Source organism: Suillus paluster (genome assembly GCF_016628075.1).
Source record: "Suillus paluster strain FC165 chromosome Unknown EDB91scaffold_49, whole genome shotgun sequence".
In the NCBI taxonomy this organism is placed as follows: Eukaryota; Fungi; Basidiomycota; class Agaricomycetes; order Boletales; family Suillaceae; genus Suillus; species Suillus paluster.
In genome coordinates this window covers 277,652-296,865 of record NW_024537609.1, presented here as the reverse complement: position 1 = coordinate 296,865, position 19,214 = coordinate 277,652, and the positions used below count along the sequence as shown (strand labels likewise).

Here is a 19,214-nt window from a genome sequence, read left to right as displayed (position 1 = left end):
CCGGGTATCAAATGTCGAACATTTGCCTGTTTGATGCTTGATTATTGGCACTCGAACATTGGTAATTGGTATTTGACAGTAGGTACTATCACATGGGTACTAAGCTATGTGCCTGTTCTATCCTTGCCAGGATGGAGTATGTACGCAATCCATCCTAGCCCATCCACATGAGGGAATCCCGGCATAAATATGAACAGAATCCCTCATGTACCATGCCCAAGCAATTCTATCCCCTTCCACTTCATGAACCCCATGTCTTACGATCCTTCCTGAAAATGCGATCATACAGCCGGGCTCGTACAAGAACTCCAGCTGAAGACTTGGCATACTCATGCGAGCATTCAAATAATTACCCATGGTGCTGAGAATATCGAAGCATTCAGGAATGGATATGTGGTCTTGATGATTGGGGGTTTGCCGATTGGAAATGATGGTGAGGGTGTTAAACACGGATGCCCAGTACTGGAGGGTCTCTGACATCCTCGGAAGATTCTTGCTTTCGGCTGATTGTCCGAGGCTTAAAAAGGCTCATATCCCAGCCCAGTACTGCTCAGGATGCATCACCCTGAGTGCGGCTGATGCGATGGCTGCTGGCCTGGCAATGGCTTTGAGAATATTCTTGGAGAATGGTCCCTTCAATGAGGCAGATACCAGCCGGGTCCAACAGATTCTACTGGATTGGTCAGTGTAACTATCGGTAAACCACCATCTCATGAGATCCCACCTCGTGCCCCTGTTGAAACCAAGCCGGAGATAAGATTGATGGATCCGGGAGATATGCCATCATTTTCCGAGCTTGGTTTGAACCAATCCTGATTAGTTTGCCAACTCCCATCAACCTTTACACTTTTTGCAAGGCTTGGACTGAGCAAATAGGAGGCTGCCAGAATTTCCTTCTGGAGTTCCCATTTCATATTCCATATCCATCGAGCAACAAAATATAATACCCACCTGGGTGGTTTCCTGTCAGGGCATCCAGGAGGTAAACTGTGGCGGGTATGTCGACCAACTTTGTACCTTCATGGCCAGGAGGACACCTCTCAAGCAACCTCACCTCTCTTTCTTCATTATGTCCAGTGTCCTTCGGGGAGATCATTTTGCTGTATCTCGCAATATCAATCTGCATCCGAACTGTGAAGCAATTTGAATAATAAAATGGACTGTCCGAATCTGCAGGAAGACCCACTGGGATTGTTGTATGCCTTTATGAGGCAATCCACCAATCAATCACAAGCCATCACCAGATCGGTGTCTAGCTTAGGAGAAGGTATGACTGGGTCTCCTCCTGTTTTCTCGGCAATGAATTTCTGTTCGGTATATTCACATGCCTCATGAGTGACTGTCAAGGCCCAAGTGCGCCAGAAGGTTATTTCAATATCAGGAGGTGGAAGACACATTCATGATGGTGTTGATCTTGGGAAATCAGATGGTCAATGCTGGATGTCCACAGACTTTAAAGGTGGTGGAGATAGGGTGGATCAGATAGGGAACCTTGATTTTAGCTTTCAAAGATGGATTATCAGTTCATTGCTATACTAATATGTCAATGAAATACCAGATAATGGGAAGGGTGCTAGATATCAAATATTTGAGTGTTGGGACCCAGGACCCGGAACTCCCGGATCCTGGAACTTGGTACATGATGCTTGGTTCATTCAAATTTCGGTAGTTGGAACTTAGCTTTCAAAGACGGATTATCATTCATTGCAATGTTAGTATGTCAATGAAATACCAGATCATTGGAAGGGTGCTAGATATCAAATATTTGAGTGTCGAGACCCGGGTCCCAGAACTCAGTACATGATGCTTGGTTCAGTCAAATTTCGGTAGTTGAAACTCACCTTTCTATGATGGATTATCATTCATTGCGATGTTAGTATGTCAATGAAATACCAGATAATTGGAAGGGTGCTAGATATCAAATATTCAAGTGTCGAGACCCGGGTCCCAGGGTCCTGGAACTCGGTACATGATGCTTGGTTCATTAAAATTTTGGTAGTCGGAGCTTGGCACTTGGCACTCGATAGTCCCACCCGTCTATATCATATAATAACCTCGGCCCACCCGTCAACATCATATACATCTGGGCCCACCCGTGAATATCATACAACACCCTCGGCTCGGCCCACCCGTCAACATGATGTGTCTGGGCCCACCCATGTATATGATAACAATTAAACTCGATGCCTGGAACTCGGTGCCCGGAACTCGGTACTCGGTACTTGGTGATTTGTTCAATTTATGAAATACCCGGAAGTCGATATTAGTTACCTGGAACTGAATATTAGTTACCCGGACATCAATAGATGTTACCCAGAACTCGATAGATGTTACCTGGAACTCGATAGATGTTACCCGGCCCATGGATATGATATCAACCATCTCAGCCCACCCGTCTATATAATATACTACCACCTCGGCCCATATGTCTATATGATATGTATCTGGGCCCACCCATATATGTGATATCCAACTACCTCGGCCCACCCATCTATATAATATCTAATAAATTGCTCTCTCGGCCCACCCATCTATATTATATACCCCCACGTCGGCCTACCCATCTATGCAATATATGACTACCTTCGGCCCACCCATATATATAATAAATATTTTACCGCTCCCTCAGCCCACCCGTATATATAATAAATATTTCACCACTCCCTCAGCCCACCCGTCTACAAAATAATCTTAATTCGTCGGCCCACCCATCTAATATGATATATATCTGGGCCCACCCATCTATGTGATAACAAGCACCCTTGACATACCTGGCTATTTGATACACATCTACCTTGGTAAACCCATCTACATAATATCCAACTACCTCGGCCCATCCGTCTATTGAATATTCATGTCTATCGGCCCTACTCATCTACTCTACATATTCCCTACATGGGCCCACCCATCTCCATCGGGAATAATAACACTCCTGGCCCATCCATCATAGTCAAGGATATATCTACCTTTGGCCCATGGTCTGCTGGCCCATATCATACGGGATATTATGCACATCCGTTCACTCGTATAATACCAAGATATGTTACTGCAATATGTGGGGGGCAGTAGCAGGTCTCTAGGTCTTCGTTGTCATTCGATAGCAGAGTCTTCAGGCATAGCCCACTCCAGCATACTCAGATCCGGGACCAGACACATTTGCAGGATGGATGTTGACCATGCGTGAAGCTTCTGCAGTGATGCATGCCATGCAGCTTTTGAACGTGAGTGTATTCATTTGGAACGAAGCAGTAATGGGGTTCCCGCTGCCAGTGAGCGCAGAACTGACGACTGTGGCAGAGAAGCTGTCATGCATGCGCTGCTCAAGTTGCATGCAGAATAATTGCCACGCAGAAGATGAAGGCAGCCCAGTTAGGATATTGAACACCGCTTGCTCATCAGAATAGGAAGCACCCATGCCTATAAGACGATCACGGCAACTGATGTGTTGACCGACATAGTTGTTTGCATCATGTGTGTCTTTCATACGAAGTGCCTGGATGCATCTTCGAATGACGAATTGAGAACTGACGTCATTACGATGGAAGTGGTCTTTGAGGATTTTCCAAGCTTCATGCGCTGTAACAGAAGTGTTCCAAGGAATGAGGAGATGAATGCTAGGTGCGAGTTTACAGAGGATGATTGTCTTGGCCTTAGAGTCATTGATCAGCCAGGCTCGCATAGCTGCCTTCTCAGCATCAGTGGGAGTAGCTGGAGTAGCTGCGACAGGCAAGAACAAAGCCATTCCAAGAATGTTGCCCGGATTTGCATTTTCAGTTACATGACACCAGAGGTCATCATTTGTTAAGATGAGTTGCGCTTGTGTCTCCCAGGGAATATAATTGTCCACTCCAGTCAACTCTGGGATGTGGTCATATTTCCCCATTATTGGGGCGACGTGTCAGAGAAGGAGTTGAATTAAAGATTTGAGTCGCTCCAACAAGAGGGAGTTCGTAGTACTTCCAGTTTCTGTGCCGTTTAGGACACGGGGCTCATAACCTGTTGGAAAGCATGACGCTAAGACAACTCTAAGTAAGTGTGAAACAAACAGCAAGACAAACGAGACGCGTACCTCAGTGTTGGTGAACAACGACTGAGGGACGCAAAGAGCAAGACGACAAGGTATTTTTATGTTACAAGATATGGGACTCAAACAGCCGGAGAAGACAGTGACCATGCAACGCCAAGCACAACGCATGTGGTACGAAGTGGCAAGGTTGAACAATACCCTAAAGTAATATGTTTTGAGCTCTTTTGTTGATGGTGTCGTTATGACTAAGCTGACAACACGAACAAAACGACGATTCTCTTCAACTTCCTGTCCGTGTCGTCTTGTGTCCTTCACTCTATTTTAGTCGAACGAAACATCTAGTAAGCTGTCTGCAGGCGAATATTACGAGTGTCTCGTCTCTCCCACCTCTTCACATCATGGTACGCAGTAACGCATCACAGTTGCCGTAGCCAGACAATTATGATACCCAGACTGCAACTGGCCGCTACTCTGATATGAACGCTAGCATGTCAGCCAAGAACAGCGAGCTACATAATATCCAGAAAGCACTTACGGTGTAATACACACAGCCCACTGATGGTTTTTCGCTCAAATTATCCGCGATGTAGCTGCCAGTCTATCAGTTACTTTGTTCAATGAAGATGTATGGTGCGACGCACGTGCAATGTGTCACCTGACCCTTTACGGTGACATCATATGAGATCAAGGTACTACCGTCGTCGTATTTCACTGTGGATGGGCACTTCACACACGCATTGGTACCAGTGAGGAAGCTGAGCAGTGCAAAGATGATGGAGAGGGAAACAAACATGATGGGGTTTGTGGAAGGGAATGAGGCAAAGCTATAGGACCAGGCAGGTATTTTATAGGCTAATTTCCGGTGTGAACGTACAGGCGTTGCTAGCTTTGCTGCTGAGATGCCCTACTTCAGACGAAAACAGTTGAGCCAAAACGCATGACGATCTCCGCAGACTCGAGAAGAGCTGTAAACGTCATGGGAAGTTGATGTAGCAAGTACTCAAAGGGAGATCTACGGCACGATAGGGTCGTGGGGCGCAAGAGAATCTCCAGTTCCTGGGAGGCCTCGGCTTCGCGTTGCTCGTCAGATATGTCCACGTTCATCGGACATTGTGAACAACACTCTCCGTAATATGACCATCCTTAAATCGACGACGCCAAACCTCCTGCCCAACGTGTGAGTTTTGGTCTTCGCAGAAGTTTCGTGGGCAACAAGACGGAACTCCATAAGGTACAGTTGAAAAGCCGATGTTTATAAGCAGGTGTTAAATATTCCGGTTATTATTTATAACACTGTTAAAAAACCGCTCCGTAATTTGGCCTGTTGGAAATCGTGAACAATTGTAGTCATGCAGGGCCATCTGCGCCGTCCGGACAACTTCATAGCTGCCGTCACGGAAGGCACGATCAGGATCATGAATAAGGCTGATCTCGATCGTGGATGTTCCGGGACTCTCTGCCTAGGATATGGGGCGGCAAGGGGGTACTGGGCTGAACAATGGCTATCGCTTGGGTGTGGTTACCAAGACCTCAGAGTAGGATGTATGTCATACTAGTAAAGGCCAGGAGGGTTGCATCGGAAGAGCAAGAGAGCCAAAGTAGGCTGGCTGATCCCAAGATGCTCGCGATAAGAAAAAACTTGCACTATCACTGTATCAAGGTGAGTGGGGAGATTTCACCAGCTTTCAGGAAATATTGAGCGATGTGTCATCAGGTGTACCAGTGCTCCAGTGTGTTTTACGATGTGTCAGTCAGCAGCATGGATTTACAAACAGCGGCAACGGAACTCACCAAGTAAAGTGAGGTTCCAGTGAAAGGAACTTCAGACAAACAGTTGATGAAAGTTGAAAGTAGATGTCGCATTGACGAGTACAGCCGCTGGGTGATCTGGAGGGTAGCACTAGAAAAAGAAACACTAATGCGCAAACTTCATGTTAATTTGCTAAGCTCCCTATCAGTCTATTAGCTGTTCTCATGAAAGGGAATAAGGAAGGGGGAAATCGAGCGCAAGCGCTGAACAATTGGTGTAAGTGTGGAAGGACGTAGCGTGAGAAAAAGAAGGGACGACTATCTTCCGTTTTTCAAGGTCTGGCTTGGGGAGACTAGTAGCGTGAGTCAAGGAAACGGGTTCGGTTCAGAGCAAAAGGTCGAACCTCGGACCGAACGCCAGCGAACGGGTTCGAACCACCGAACCGATCAAAATGTCTTCCGCATTTGCTACGATTGCGGCCAGGTCAACCATTTCATGTCCTTGTGGAAAGATGTTCGTATAAATAATCAAAAAATGCCAATAAGGAGACGTCTGAAACATACCTGTAGTAGTGAACAGCATATTGATAAGTACATTTCGCCATAATGCCCTGCAAGTCCACAGAGCTCGCGCTCATGAACGATGCACATGAAGGACAGCATGTTATTCTACTCGGGGTTCTGCGGGGTTGTTGCGTGCATCAGTGACGCTGTCCTGATTATAAAATCACGTACTTGAGTTCATTCAAGTATGCTGCGTAATCAGTATTGTCTCTAGCACGACAGGTTAAAGGAAGGCGGGAAACAGAGCACACTACTTGTGTACTGTGTGGGACCTGATGACGACGACCCAAGTGACGGAGGTCCAACCAACTGAACACCGCTCAGCGTTATCAAGCCAACACGAAGTACACTCACTAGTGGGCGTTCATGCTGACGTAGGTGATCGCTGTACGTAGACTATGCAAATGAGGCGGGCGACAGGGTCATATGGGCTCGTTGATTTTTGTTAGGATCTATGTGAGTTACGACGGCGTACTACCTTCTCCAACCGAATAGTGACACACGCGCAACTTGTAATCAAGTGAGCTACTCTCCTTTGCGTAGGTGAGCCCTACCCCAACCCGTGCAGATCCCTAGATGGCATTAGTACAAGAACACAAAAATTAAATGACTCGTACCCATGGCTACTTATTCTAGCTCACAGAACTCCCAGGATGCGGAGAGTCATCACTAGGCATGCATTGGTAGGCAGTGGGTTGCGGTTAAAGGCATTGTGAAGGGCAGTATCAAATGGGCGACAGTTGGCATGAGCAGGAGTATAACATGCAAGCTGTTCTGTTAATTAGTGCTCATCTGCTTTGCTCTTGCGCAAAGAAAACTCCGAGGGTACGTACGACAAGCTCTGATTCGTGCTGCGCGAACAGCGATGTCTGTCGCTGAGTGGAGAACACAAAGTCATCCGAATGCAGGCCCGACCGGGTGGCATGCACAACGTTGTAAACCTTTCAAATTCAGCGTTCAGCGTCAAAATTCAACAGAAGTCACTGGGCCACACTGAAATTTGCACAGCCACATAGCCTGAGACAACTAAGCGGTATGTACCTCTTTCTGGCTGCGCTCAGTATGCGGCTGAGACGACTTGTGAACGTAGCAGGAATTCATTCAGCTCTCTCTCCGAACTGAGCTGACATTCAGCAGCCTGACAATCGCTGCGCTATCATGGATGAAGCTGGAGTTGGGAATTGGATCTCGAATCACAAATATCAGTCACCTCCACATCCTCACCGACCACTGCCCGCACATGCACTAAAAGTGGAATGTTCTCCTTCCTATTGACGTTTTTCTTCATACTTCGGTGTTGAGCAGTCATCTTTTTTCTCCATTCTGTCTCAGAGATACAAATAAGTCTCCGCTAACTATATGTTTCTTTCACCCCTGGTTGCTCTTGAGGACATCGAAGCCAATTCAGAGTCCTCCCCTATAACTCGCTACTAGTAACTCACACGTTGTGTCATCAACCATACTGCATCGATGTGAAAGCAGAAACACAACTCACTACCACATATCCAAACCAATTCTACCACGCCGGTGAGTCATGTGGCTTTAATCCAGGACGCAAACTATTCATACTCATGCATAGTTTCGTCTTAAGGCAGCCTACGCATTGGCTATTACGCTTGCAAGATATAGGACATCTCACTGTCAGGGTCATTTGCAGGTTTGGATGCTGGATATTGATGCTGTCAAAGCAGCAGCAACGGCGAGGACAAAGGATAAACGCATTGTTTGTGAGGATGTGATATAGGATCAAATAAATCTGAAGGGATGGTAGGAAAACGGCTTACTTTTACGTACTGAATATTGTTATTCTTGGCAAATGTAGGAAGAACCTATCCGCCCTTTCGAACAGTTGATCTGCAATGCCAGCACCTAGGATTGTACGTATCTACATAGTGACACTTTCAACGGAACGTGGGCTGATTTTACGTGTGTGCACATTTGCAGCGTGTCAAAGTCGAGGAATCCACGGTGTTCTCGCGGAAGTATTGCACCGAACTCACGAATTTGTTGACCCTGTCCATTCGAGGTGGAGATATGATGCTATAGAAGTAGTGACACAGTGCATTTTACGCCACGCAGCTAGGTTGCCCTGAACGCAAGCCCGAACGCCACGCTGATCCGCCGTTCCTCCAGAGGATTATCCGACTTTATGTGTAGTCCGGGCCGACCTGTCGCTCCTCAGTGGGAGTGCAGAGCCTGAATATTATAGGCAAGAGCGGCAAGACATACTGGACGATCGTGTTTAGCGTCGAGAACCACTTGGGTCTCATCGAGTCCAAAGCGCGGATAAAGTGGAATGACGACGTGCGTAATTTCCATAAATTTTCATTACGTGTGTTGAGTCGACTGCGATTAGGGAATGGCCAAGTAGTGCCTAGGACCGGTGATATCTCTAACTCTGTCTATAGTGGACTTGCATCTGTCATGTCTTCTCATGTTTTTTCTACATCTTGTTCGTTTCTCTACAGTATCTCAACCTTCAGTGACGCCAGCCATCGAAGTTCCGAAGTCTAGGATGCATGTCAGTCATGACCCAGACTCTCGAACGTCGATGGTGGGCAAAACGATGTTGCTACAGCGTTGGCCTCTACGAGTCCTGGGCCAGGCTCATCCAACAGCCATCAACATCTACTACGTCGGCCGCCATCAGGCAGGTCTTAGTCAAGCACTTGCTGTGATTTACAAGCACTGCAAGGGCATGCACCGTGCGCACACTTTTATTGATATGCATACTGTGGGTAAGTGAGGATAATTGGATACTAGGCCATATACAACGGTAAAAAAAACCAGTTCGCGTCCAAGTAATACCAAGATAATTCATCACATGCATGACATTACAACCACCAGCACCAGCACCTCAAACAAGACACAAGTACAGGTGTCTGCTCCTTCCGAGTCTGCACAGGTGTCGTCCTTCACACCATCTGCAGTGCGCACTCGAACTAGAAGACCCCTCCCCCGCCCGCATCTTCTCTAACCATCGCCTCTCACGCGCCAATTCTCGTCCATCACCCGCACCAAAACTCGCTTCCAAATCCTTCTGGGACGGGCTCCACCACAAAAAGTCCTCCGTACTCGATACAAAAACAAACGGTATGTCCACACGCATACTTTCGTTTCCAGTGCGCTACGCGCGAGTACGGCTGGTGCATTGGCTGTAACTTAGGGGGTACGTTCCTGCAAAGCAAAAGCAACACAATCATCAGTGTTTGCGTGTGTGGGAAGGTTACGGAGGAGGGTATGTACTTCCGAAGAAACTGACGCCTAACACAAGACTGCGATATCCCATCCGTCACGGGACTCTACAAAGACCACAAATGAATAAACCCAACACCATGACACCCACCACAAACACACACCGACATGAACGAATGCACATATGGCTGCCACCTCTCCGCCAACGTCTCCGAGTAATCGAACCTCAAATTGTCTGCGAGCTGTCCTGACAACACATAAACATTAAACACTCGACGGTACGTGAGGAAGGTAAGAAACGCACCCAATCCACTCGGAAAAAATTCTCATCGGGCTCAAGAAGATTATCCGCAAACCTCCGACTATTAAGCTGGTCCTGGATCGTCGGTACTTGCATCACCCAATCGCGCCCAAAAGAAAAAAGCCCTTGACTCCTAGCATCAGCCGATGCAAGCTAGACTTACCCCACACCAAAAAACGACTCATAACATCAAGATACTGGAGGACGAAAACGCACCTGCTCGGTCAACGACCCAATCACCGTATCAATTGTATATATCCGATACGCATCCTATCACCCAATATCCGAGTCAACACCCCATTCCACAAAACAACACGCAGAAGAAACGCACCTAAACGACGTATATCGCATCTACTCCTTAAACACATGCCGTTCAATCCCATCATAAAAATAGTCCGCATGAGCAGCACGGTCATCGATCTAAGCGAGTTGTGTAAAGAACGGCTTGCTGTAGCGACGGGGTGGCTTGAGAGGCTGATTTAGGTGCTGAGATGGCGATGCACGTGCGCTGAGCTGTCGGAAGAATATGAATGCCTTGTAGGGGTACATTAGGAATGTAAGACCAGTAAAATAAATAGAACAATGCACCTCGAAAAGTCACAAAGTACGTAGAAAACAATATTCCAAAAGTACACATTTTCCCTCGACGCCTTGCACAGCGGTGCAGCAGGCTCCCGTTCACCCTCCTCCATGGCGTCTACCTGCATCGACTCGTGGTGTTCTTCACTGCGATGGAGTCCTTCGTAGAGGTTTTTCTTGTGCGCTATGAAGGCTGCGTCTTCGGAGAACCAGGTTGCGTGTGAAACGTTGAGGGCTGCGCGGCACATGCAGGTGACATTGGCTTCCTGTGGAGTGGTTAGTCGGGATACTTGGTAGATAGACGTACGCTGGCGGGAATACGACGGTAACTTCGTCGTTGGATACCTGTGTTTAGTCCAATAATCACTTGACGTGAGTTCAATACACAATGTGACAAAACAAACAACAAGATGATGAAATCTGAAAAAGGGTGTTGAAACCCGGTAGTACAGTCTGCAGCACTCAGCAGTTGAAGCTGGGGTGCTTGGTATAGTACACAGTATGGGAAGGAGCTTGAAAGCAGCAGGCGTGCTCGGTATTATGCACAACACGGAATAGCATGGGGGGAACATTAGAAAGCATGGAACTTGGCTCGAACATCATCTACTTCTTCGCTGTCAATTCCTTTGCTGCGGAAGGTTGGTCAAATTCAAGTTCTGGGTTCGAAACGAGGCTAGGGACGTACACAGGCGATTTGCAAGGATGAACTCAAGAATCTTCTTCTTCATCTCCTCTTTCTCATAGCCTCTACCAACAATTTCCGTCACGACTTTCTCCACAGTGACAGCCATAGGAGATTTCACATAATAGTCCGTGGCAGACTTAATGAACTCCAGTCCCTGGTCATGCTGGAGGAAAGCAGCATATTCGAGGACAATAATGGTAGCTAGCCACACAATCGAAACTAACCAACACCAGTCTCAATGATTCTTTTCGCAGTAGTGAACCATGTTGCCTTGCCAGCCTATTGCAAATTCTTAAGAGTGGCGAGGATCAATGCGAGGAACTGTACCCACCAAAGGACGAAGGGCAGACAACATATCATATCTCCGAGTTTTGATCTAGTGATTGAGACAAGGGGAAGGTGTTACTGTTAGAACCAATTGAAACACAGCGCTTGCCTCCTGGTACACAGTGATGTCAAAATCATCAGGTGACATTCTTGAAAATACACTTACATGCTGTTCGGGTAATATTTTTGAATAATAAACCACCAGAAAATGTCCGCTATGATGATTAGATGACTTACAAACTACCAAGGAGATAGATTCAGATTAGAACCACAAGATAAGAGTAAAGATCTGCCTAGCAGATCATCGATGGACTTACAAGCTGTGGAAGGTCAACAAAAACCATGTCAGGGGAGCATTTATATCAAAGGAGATGTCATACATCCTGCAAACATACAACAAAGGGATTACTATGGTCCAGTTGCGAGATTACTGGGCTATTGAAACACACTCACGGCCTAGAAAGAAAGTGCAAATCAGAATTAATGCATAAGGACTGGAACATAGTAATCAACTCACATTCTGTGCAGGGCATAGAAATGTGTAAGAGGAGCAAACATAGAAGAGAAGGTCCAGAGTATGGATACTCAACAAACTGTGCATGATGTAAGTGACAATTTACAGAAAAAAAGAGGAGACTTACATTGGGCTACAAATGATTTTGATTGTCATTATGTCAGTATCATGTCAAGGCAATGCAAAGTCAAAAGACCTACCACCTGTCAAAGAGCCAGGGGGAGCAAGAAATGGGGATCATCAGCATAGGTTCAGGATGAGAAACCATCCAGGCACTTACCTCCTGTCAACAGGCCAGCAGCAAAAAGTGATCAGCATCAGCATGGGTTCAGATGAGAAACCATCCAGGCACTTACACTGCTATCAACAGGCCAGCAGCAACAAGTGATCAGGATCATCAGCATGAATTCAGGATGAGAAAAAATACAGGCACTTACCTCCTGTCAACAGGCCAGCAGCAAAAGGTGATCAGGATCATCAGCATGGGTTCAGGATGAGGAACCATCCAGGCACTTGCCTCCTGTCAACAGGCCAGCAGCAACAAGTGGTCAGGATCATCAGCATGGGTTCAGGATGAGAAACCATCCAGGAACTTACCGGCTGTCAACAGGCCAGCAGCAGCAAAAAGTAATCAGGATCATCAGCATGGGTTCAGGATGAGCAACCATCCAGGCACTTACATGCTGTCAACAGGCCAGCAGTGCAAGCCATCAGTATTGTCAATGCTGTTTGAGTTTTGCAAACCACAATCTTACCGGCTATCATTAAAGAACAACTAAAATCATGGAAAAGATATCAGAATAGTCTACAGTTTCAGTATTGCCATATTTACCATTTGTGAGCATCCTCGCCAAGCATTGTCATATTGAATCAATCATCTTACTTTGATGTATGAAAACCACTTAGCAATGTCAAATTGGTAGTCTTCTTGATGAGTTAGATGTAGGAAGGATTGTTGGTGTGCATGATTAATAACTGTTCTAGATGATGTTAAAAAACAACTAGGTGCTAGTTCACATGCAACTTTGCCACTCACTTAACAACATACTTGATACAAAGTTCCATGTTGGACTGTTGCGTCGACACAAAGCACAACTCCAATTCTTCATTGTCCAATGCAAATGCTGTGTGTTCCAGTAGCGTGTTACAATTTGTGTCCGCCCGGTTCATATCTGGGTGACTCGTGTTGACTTTGACACTAGACAAACCAATATTGAACTACTTACTCTCCAAGCATACATAGGACTTGGGACTGGGCATAGTTTTTGGTATCGCACAATCGATCCCAGACACGCATATTCTTGAACAATTCTTGAACATGTTTGGCAATCCTCTTTGATCGTTCTTCTTTTGATAGCCCACCTAGGTCCTTCTTGATTTCTCCGAACAGCCACTGGATGCAAAGCCTTGAACTTCGTGAATATCACGATTATGGGAACTGAATGGTATTTAGTACGAGCATAGTCAGACACTGGAGTCGCACGCTCACCATTACCAGTGTTGCATTCAGAGAAGAACTTCTCTTCTGCCCGTTGGATTGTTTGACAATGGTCGTCCATTGGAATACAATACCTGTATGATAGTAATGGATGAGCAGGCAAACGCGGGAGGGAGTCACTTGCCAGATAGCATGTATTCATTCCTCTAATGTCGTCATGTTCGCTGCGTTCTGAGATAAATCTCTTCATATCCTCGAATTCTTCTGCAGAGCCCGCTTCGAAACCACACGAGTCGTGAAAGACAAACCCGGGATTGCTCTTGAACACCATCTCGTTCCTAATATCATGATTTCCACGCTGAGCACCCATCAGCGCATGCATACTCGTAAGGCAGATGACAGTGCACACACCAATCTCGTGCCTTCCACGACGGTGGCATCGATCTATCCACAAGCATGATCAGCACTCGACGCCCGCATGTTATAAAACATATCCCACACCTTGTCTCCTTTGACATTGTAAATCTCTGGATTTTCTGTGGTATTGCAGACCTTCTGCAGGATGGTTGTTTTGCCTGCATTGGCTCGGCCTAAGATCAGAACTCGAAAGCGCCTAAATGTCTTTCTGAGGTTCTGAGGGTCAACTTTGGGTGCCATCAGGAGATCTGGATGTGCGTATTGAAAGAGGCGATGGCTTTGTTGCTCATCAGCAAAAGTGCCCAAACCTGACGAGGTCTCGGATGGCCTAACAGGACCATACACGACCTTGCGAATATTGGAAGGCCTGCGATGCCTCGCGAGGAAATAGCCCTGTCTTGGATGGCCTTTCAAGGGCGTGCAAGGCAGGTTGATCGTGTGAGGCTGCTGAGGCTTGCAAGGGAATACTAGGTCTTACTAGATCACTCGAGACTTGTGTACATTAGAAGGCCCCACGAGATCACGCGAGGTATTTGTACCCAACAGGCAATGTATTAGTGCAATAGTACTGGTATCAAAAAATACATGAGTTGAACGAAGTCCACTGGCATGCAGTAAAGTCCAGAGCAGGCAGCAACAAGGCAGGTAAGTGAGAAATAGAGAATGAAGCTGCAGCAATAAAGTTCGAGTCCTAGTAACCGTTCTTTCGTCGACCGGAGGTTCTTCGAGGGGCATCTAGAGCTGTGATGGCTTTCTTTTTTCCTTTTTGCTTCGAGGGAGCGAGGGGGGCATCAAAAAGGTTTGCAGCTTCTGGGGGGAAGTCATAGTCAGTCAGATCAGACAGTTGGGATGAGAGGCGTAGACTCGGCACTGGTGCTGGCCAGGACTGCTAATCATGATGTCAGCAGAGTGAAAAAAAGGTCCTAGTGACATACCCCAGTCATACCCGACTGCTCAGTCACGAGCTTGCTTACTGAATCCTCGTGCTCGTGAGCAGTGCGATGAGGTTTCGGCTTGGGTTTCGGCTTTGGACGTGAGGGCTGATCCTCATTGTCATGGTGAACGGAGGAACTCGCAGGACACTGTTGCTTGCTTGGGCGAGGTTGCTGTTCCTCTCCGTCACAATCCAGTGTAGGTCGGCCCGCTCACATTGAAGCTGGAGCCACATCATAGCTGGTCGCCTCAGTAGAGTACTGAGCTTTGAATTTGGAGGGCAGTGCTTCCTCCTCATAATCGATAGCATCAGAGATGGAGACTGGATGCTTGGATTTGAGCTTGCGAGGAGGTGGGGTATGGTCCCGAGCATCGAACTCTGGGTGACACTGGCGGTGCATTGGTTTTTGGGGTGGTGTCAGTTGGTCATCGTCGTCGTCCGAAACAATCACATGGCGCTGGGGCAGGGACGTGGGAGGTGGGTGCTGTTGCCCATCTGGTCGGGGGTGGGTTGGCTTTGGCCGTAGCGCTGCAAGCTCGTTGTCATTGTCGTCATAGGTAGAAATGTGGCACTGAGTGTTAGCCTTTTGGGGACGTGGTGAGTCAATGGCCTCGCCTGCCCGCCGGATTCGTTTGGTTGCACGTGGAATATCCTCTTCGTCATGGTGCTCTGCAGGGCAGGTGCGCTTGCCACTTGTTGAGGGCTCTCGAGTATCGTTAGGGTTGACTGGACGCGACGGCACTGGGAAATAGATATCAGTACCATCATTGTATATACATCTATCACGTACCTAATACAGAACGGCATGCAGCTCGCTGAGCACGAATCTGAGCAATGTCATTCTCACTTTCCTTTCGCATGAGCTTGGCCGAGTTTGAGTTCTCTTTGGTTGGTTTGAGGTGCCTGTGAATGATTAGTGCTGAACTAACCATGCAGTGAAACGTACCTGTTCCACCACGTGAGGGTGTCTTTGACCCATGGATCGTTGTCGTCATCTAGCATTTCAACGATAGCCCAGAGGAGCTCGTCCAAGTCCATGTCGCCAATATACCGAGTCCAGTGCTGAGCACTGCTGATGGTAAAATATTTCTATGGGTCTGTGAGAGGAGTATTGATACTAGAAGCAAGAGAACTAGACTTACGATGACGTGAATGTATGCGATGATGTATTTGTTAACAGCCGTTAGCCCCCATGCACGATTTTTCGACGGTTTTGCTGAATTGCGAACATTTGATGAGTCGTTGGTGACGGAGGAGGGTCCAATGAAAAGATGCTTGTAAAACTACGGTGACTTCGCTATAAATCAATGATGGCATAGAAGACGAAGACGCACCCTCACGACAATATGGTTTCGAAAGAGACCATTTGTCTTCTCGGCAGAATCGTAAATGTCGTGTTCATAGAAGAATGTAGGCCAGTTGTATGCTGTCATAGTTATTTCGCCAGCTTGCAAGGCAGCCATAGCACTGAACATAGTGACATCAGTACAAATAATCAAAAGTAAGAAACGCATATGAATCAGGGTCGTCATCAAACCAATCCAATTTCTTCCGAGGGCAAAGCAAACGGGCCAACTGTGGGTGATTGAGCCCACGCATTGACTTATCCTTGACTTCTGGAATTGGCGGGTCAAGAGCATCGGCCTTGCTATACATATTCAGGCCAATGTATTGCAGGCCCTTGTGCTTGACGGAGCTCAGATCCGCAGATCGGCCATCGCTCATACCCTTCGATACCTATCACAAGAGATCAGTTGTCAGGGTCAGATTTGAGTGCAAACAGGCGCATATATGCACATATAGTCACCATTGCAATGATTTTGTTGAGTTTTTTGCTCGATATGTTGCTGAGCTCGCTCTCGAGACCAGGAATATAGTCGATGATGCCATTGTACAATAATAAATGCCGATCAGTGACATCTTTAGATCTGTAGCGAGTTAGACATAACGTGACATAGATATAAAGTACGTACTGTTTCAGATCACACTTACCACCTTGGTCAAATTGAAGACCAGTCTTGAAGGCTGCAGAGGGTATGCCGAACATATCCAGCAGGATTAAAGCCTTCCTTCCTGCGTTTCGGTACAGCTCTGCGTCATCCGTTTTCGAATCTTCGTGTTTCCTGCTGCCAAATGTCAAATTTTTAAGGTACAAGTGAAATAAAAATACCTTTTGGTGTTCTTGCGAGAGCTTGAAGAAATCGAATCAATAATATCATCGGTACTGCCGTCGCTGGAGGATGAAGGCATGGTGGTGGTATGAGGAGGAAAGTTGCGCTGATGAATGATGCGCACTGTGTCTGTCACGTTGCTATTGGAATTTGCCAACGGACTTTGAAAGGTCATGTGATCTCGTTGAACCTTACCTTGCGGGCGCGTCTCGTGAAGTTTTACTCTTTGCCAAGATCACAGTGGATGTATGATCTGCCCTTCCTCTTGATCAGAACTGAACTAATCCTGTTACATAGATACATCCCAGGAAGACACTGGGCGTGTTGCCTCGTGCATCCAAAGTACATTTGGTCTCACCCTGAGTCCATCTGTTGCCTCGTGCATCCAAAGTATGTTTGATCTCACCCTGAGTCCTTCTCCTGCTCAGCCGTGATCATACAGATAGTGCTCGCTCAGACGGATTGTGAAACGAAAGGTACGATTCACCAGCATCCGTCCACTCCTCATAGAATTCCTGGAAGTTTTACTCTTTGTCATCCTCTCCCAATCCTCTTATTCCCTTGCGCTCACGTCTGATTTAGGATATTGCAAACCATCAATTACAAATCCTCCGCCCTTTTCTCATAGAAACCGCAGGACAATACAAGCTCAAGGCATTCAAAGGCCGAAAGGGTGCAGGTGCCTCCCTAGACCTCACCCGGAAATGGATACGAACAGCGTCCCACCACCTCGCGTCCTCTCATACCATTCCCCATCCGTCTCTTCCTTCCACCTCCATAATTTATCCTCACCTTACCCAAACGCAGCAAATTTATTTGAGCGTGCTAAAGGCTCTCACGGACCTCATTTTTGATCCACCTTCTGGCCATCTCACGCCTCACAAGTACCCCTACTACGCGTGTCAAAATCTACAATACCATATCTCCCTTTATACCCTGAATTATCGTTTTGCAGATTGCCACTACGAAGAAGACTAGTAAAGCTGGACGGCGTGCCTCTATGAGCGTCCAGAGTCCCTCGTCTGCTGCCACTGGCCTGAAGCACGTGACAGTTCAACCATTTTGCAACTGTTACTGTTTCTTCAGTTAGTACCACTGGGTGCTTGCTCATACCAGTCGCCAATATGTGCACAATGCGTGGCTCCCCTCAGTGGGACACTTTCAGGTGCTTAGGCCCTGATCCACGACCATCCGCCGTTACCTTGTGCTTCTCGGTCCCTGAGCACCAAAGGGCACCCTGGGAAAGCTCAATTTTTATTTTATTTTGACTGCTGTGTGTCCCCAGAGCTCTGCCCACCTTGCTGTGTAACTCCCTTTGGTGTGCTGGGGGGCGAAAAGCATAAAAAGGCAGAGCTGGTGCACTTTACGCCACCCAACACTACTTCTTCCTCTTCTTACACTTTCTCTGGCAAAGGCCCTATTGGTACCGCACCCACCAAGCCATACCTGAGGCATAGTGAAGGCGTTGGTGGCGGCTGCACTACTGGCTTTAGTATCTTTCGCCCTACCATCGAACTTCCCTTAGATGAGCTTCTAGCGGTGTACCAAATTGTAATCGTGCTCACGAATGTTGCTCATCCAACGTATAGACTTGCTTTCTCCAAAGCACAGGTCGTGAACAGGAAGATCGTATGAACATGGTGTATATTAGAACCCTGAGAAGGGCGTCGATGGTTTCTTCCAGGCCTGGAACAAGACCGGGCTCATTCAGGAATTGATTGTGTCAGTCACAAGTCTGCAAAGCTACTATACTCAAACTCGTTCATCACATCCTCCCCATCTTCCAGACCAAAGTCGTCTGCATTGTCAGTCTCTTCACCTGCACCATCCTCATCAAGGACTTGATCAAGGCCAGAATAACCGTATTCATCCATCTCGTCGGCAACGGTGTCATCTACCATCACTTCAAAGAGAGCTGACACTGGAACTTCATTGCCGTCGTCATCGTCGTCATTGGTGCTGTCTGCCTCATTATCGCCTGCTTCCTCCGAGCCATCATCATCACCTTCCTCATCTCCATACCCGTCCTCTTCCAAATCTTCATGTTCTTCCATATTGTCATGTTCTTCATAACTCTCATCGTCTTCTGATCCACAGTGCTCTTTCTCTCTCCAGAAAGGAACCCTATCCAATTCATCACGATCATCAAGTAGGCATGATGTCTCTCTCCACGTGGATTTATGCCCAACACCTCCCCCACGGAAGCGCATGAACATATCTCTGTCGACGAACCTGGTAGTACCTCAGATTTAGATCATCGTGAAAGGGGGAGTAACTGACATATTGATGTAGTACCAGTCCCAATCTTCATCA

At 47.0% G+C, this 19,214-nt stretch overlaps 4 protein-coding genes across 4 annotated transcripts; all 4 read right to left on the bottom strand.

The window, feature by feature from the left end:
* Nucleotides 1-6,161: 6,161 nt before the first annotated feature.
* Nucleotides 6,162-8,766, bottom strand: EDB91DRAFT_1337936 (uncharacterized protein; the record flags this gene model as incomplete). Its single annotated transcript, XM_041325605.1, has 16 exons — nt 8,570-8,766; nt 8,509-8,536; nt 8,341-8,380; nt 8,135-8,209; nt 7,980-8,006; nt 7,836-7,856; nt 7,783-7,802; nt 7,565-7,608; nt 7,469-7,508; nt 7,174-7,281; nt 6,844-6,912; nt 6,695-6,736; nt 6,592-6,649; nt 6,512-6,530; nt 6,341-6,387; nt 6,162-6,277 (listed from the first exon to the last, which is right to left on the bottom strand). Exons 1-16 carry the CDS (start codon nt 8,608-8,610, stop codon nt 6,162-6,164), a joined length of 795 nt encoding a protein of 264 aa, XP_041174706.1. The 5' UTR covers nt 8,611-8,766.
* Nucleotides 8,767-10,199: 1,433 nt separating this feature from the next.
* EDB91DRAFT_593106 (uncharacterized protein) lies at nt 10,200-11,141 on the bottom strand. Its single transcript, XM_041327813.1, has 3 exons — nt 11,101-11,141; nt 10,425-11,044; nt 10,200-10,370 (listed from the first exon to the last, which is right to left on the bottom strand). The coding sequence occupies exons 2-3, from the start codon at nt 10,985-10,987 to the stop codon at nt 10,316-10,318; spliced, it is 618 nt and encodes a 205-aa protein (XP_041174705.1). The 5' UTR covers nt 10,988-11,044; nt 11,101-11,141; the 3' UTR covers nt 10,200-10,315.
* Nucleotides 11,142-13,353: 2,212 nt separating this feature from the next.
* EDB91DRAFT_1005264 (uncharacterized protein) lies at nt 13,354-14,009 on the bottom strand (the record flags this gene model as incomplete). Its single annotated transcript, XM_041312306.1, has 3 exons — nt 13,354-13,379; nt 13,431-13,762; nt 13,870-14,009. Coding segments are annotated over 3 exons (498 nt in total), but the record flags the coding sequence as incomplete, so codon positions are not given.
* Nucleotides 14,010-15,654: 1,645 nt separating this feature from the next.
* On the bottom strand, nt 15,655-16,828 carry EDB91DRAFT_1057000 (uncharacterized protein; the record flags this gene model as incomplete). The annotated part of the gene is made up of 5 exons (XM_041314046.1): nt 15,655-15,819; nt 15,873-16,013; nt 16,065-16,197; nt 16,241-16,467; nt 16,538-16,828. Coding segments are annotated over 5 exons (957 nt in total), but the record flags the coding sequence as incomplete, so codon positions are not given.
* Nucleotides 16,829-19,214: the final 2,386 nt, after the last annotated feature.

Bases quoted from the DNA above. Each gene is read 5' to 3' on its own strand.
- EDB91DRAFT_593106 (XM_041327813.1), bottom strand. From the start codon at position 10,987: ATGTTCCCCCCATGCTATTCCGTGTTGTGCATAATACCGAGCACGCCT. The intron at 10,371-10,424 runs GTGCATTGTTCT...TACCCCTACAAG, and splicing joins GTACTTTGTGACTTTTCGAG to GCATTCATATTCTTCCGACA.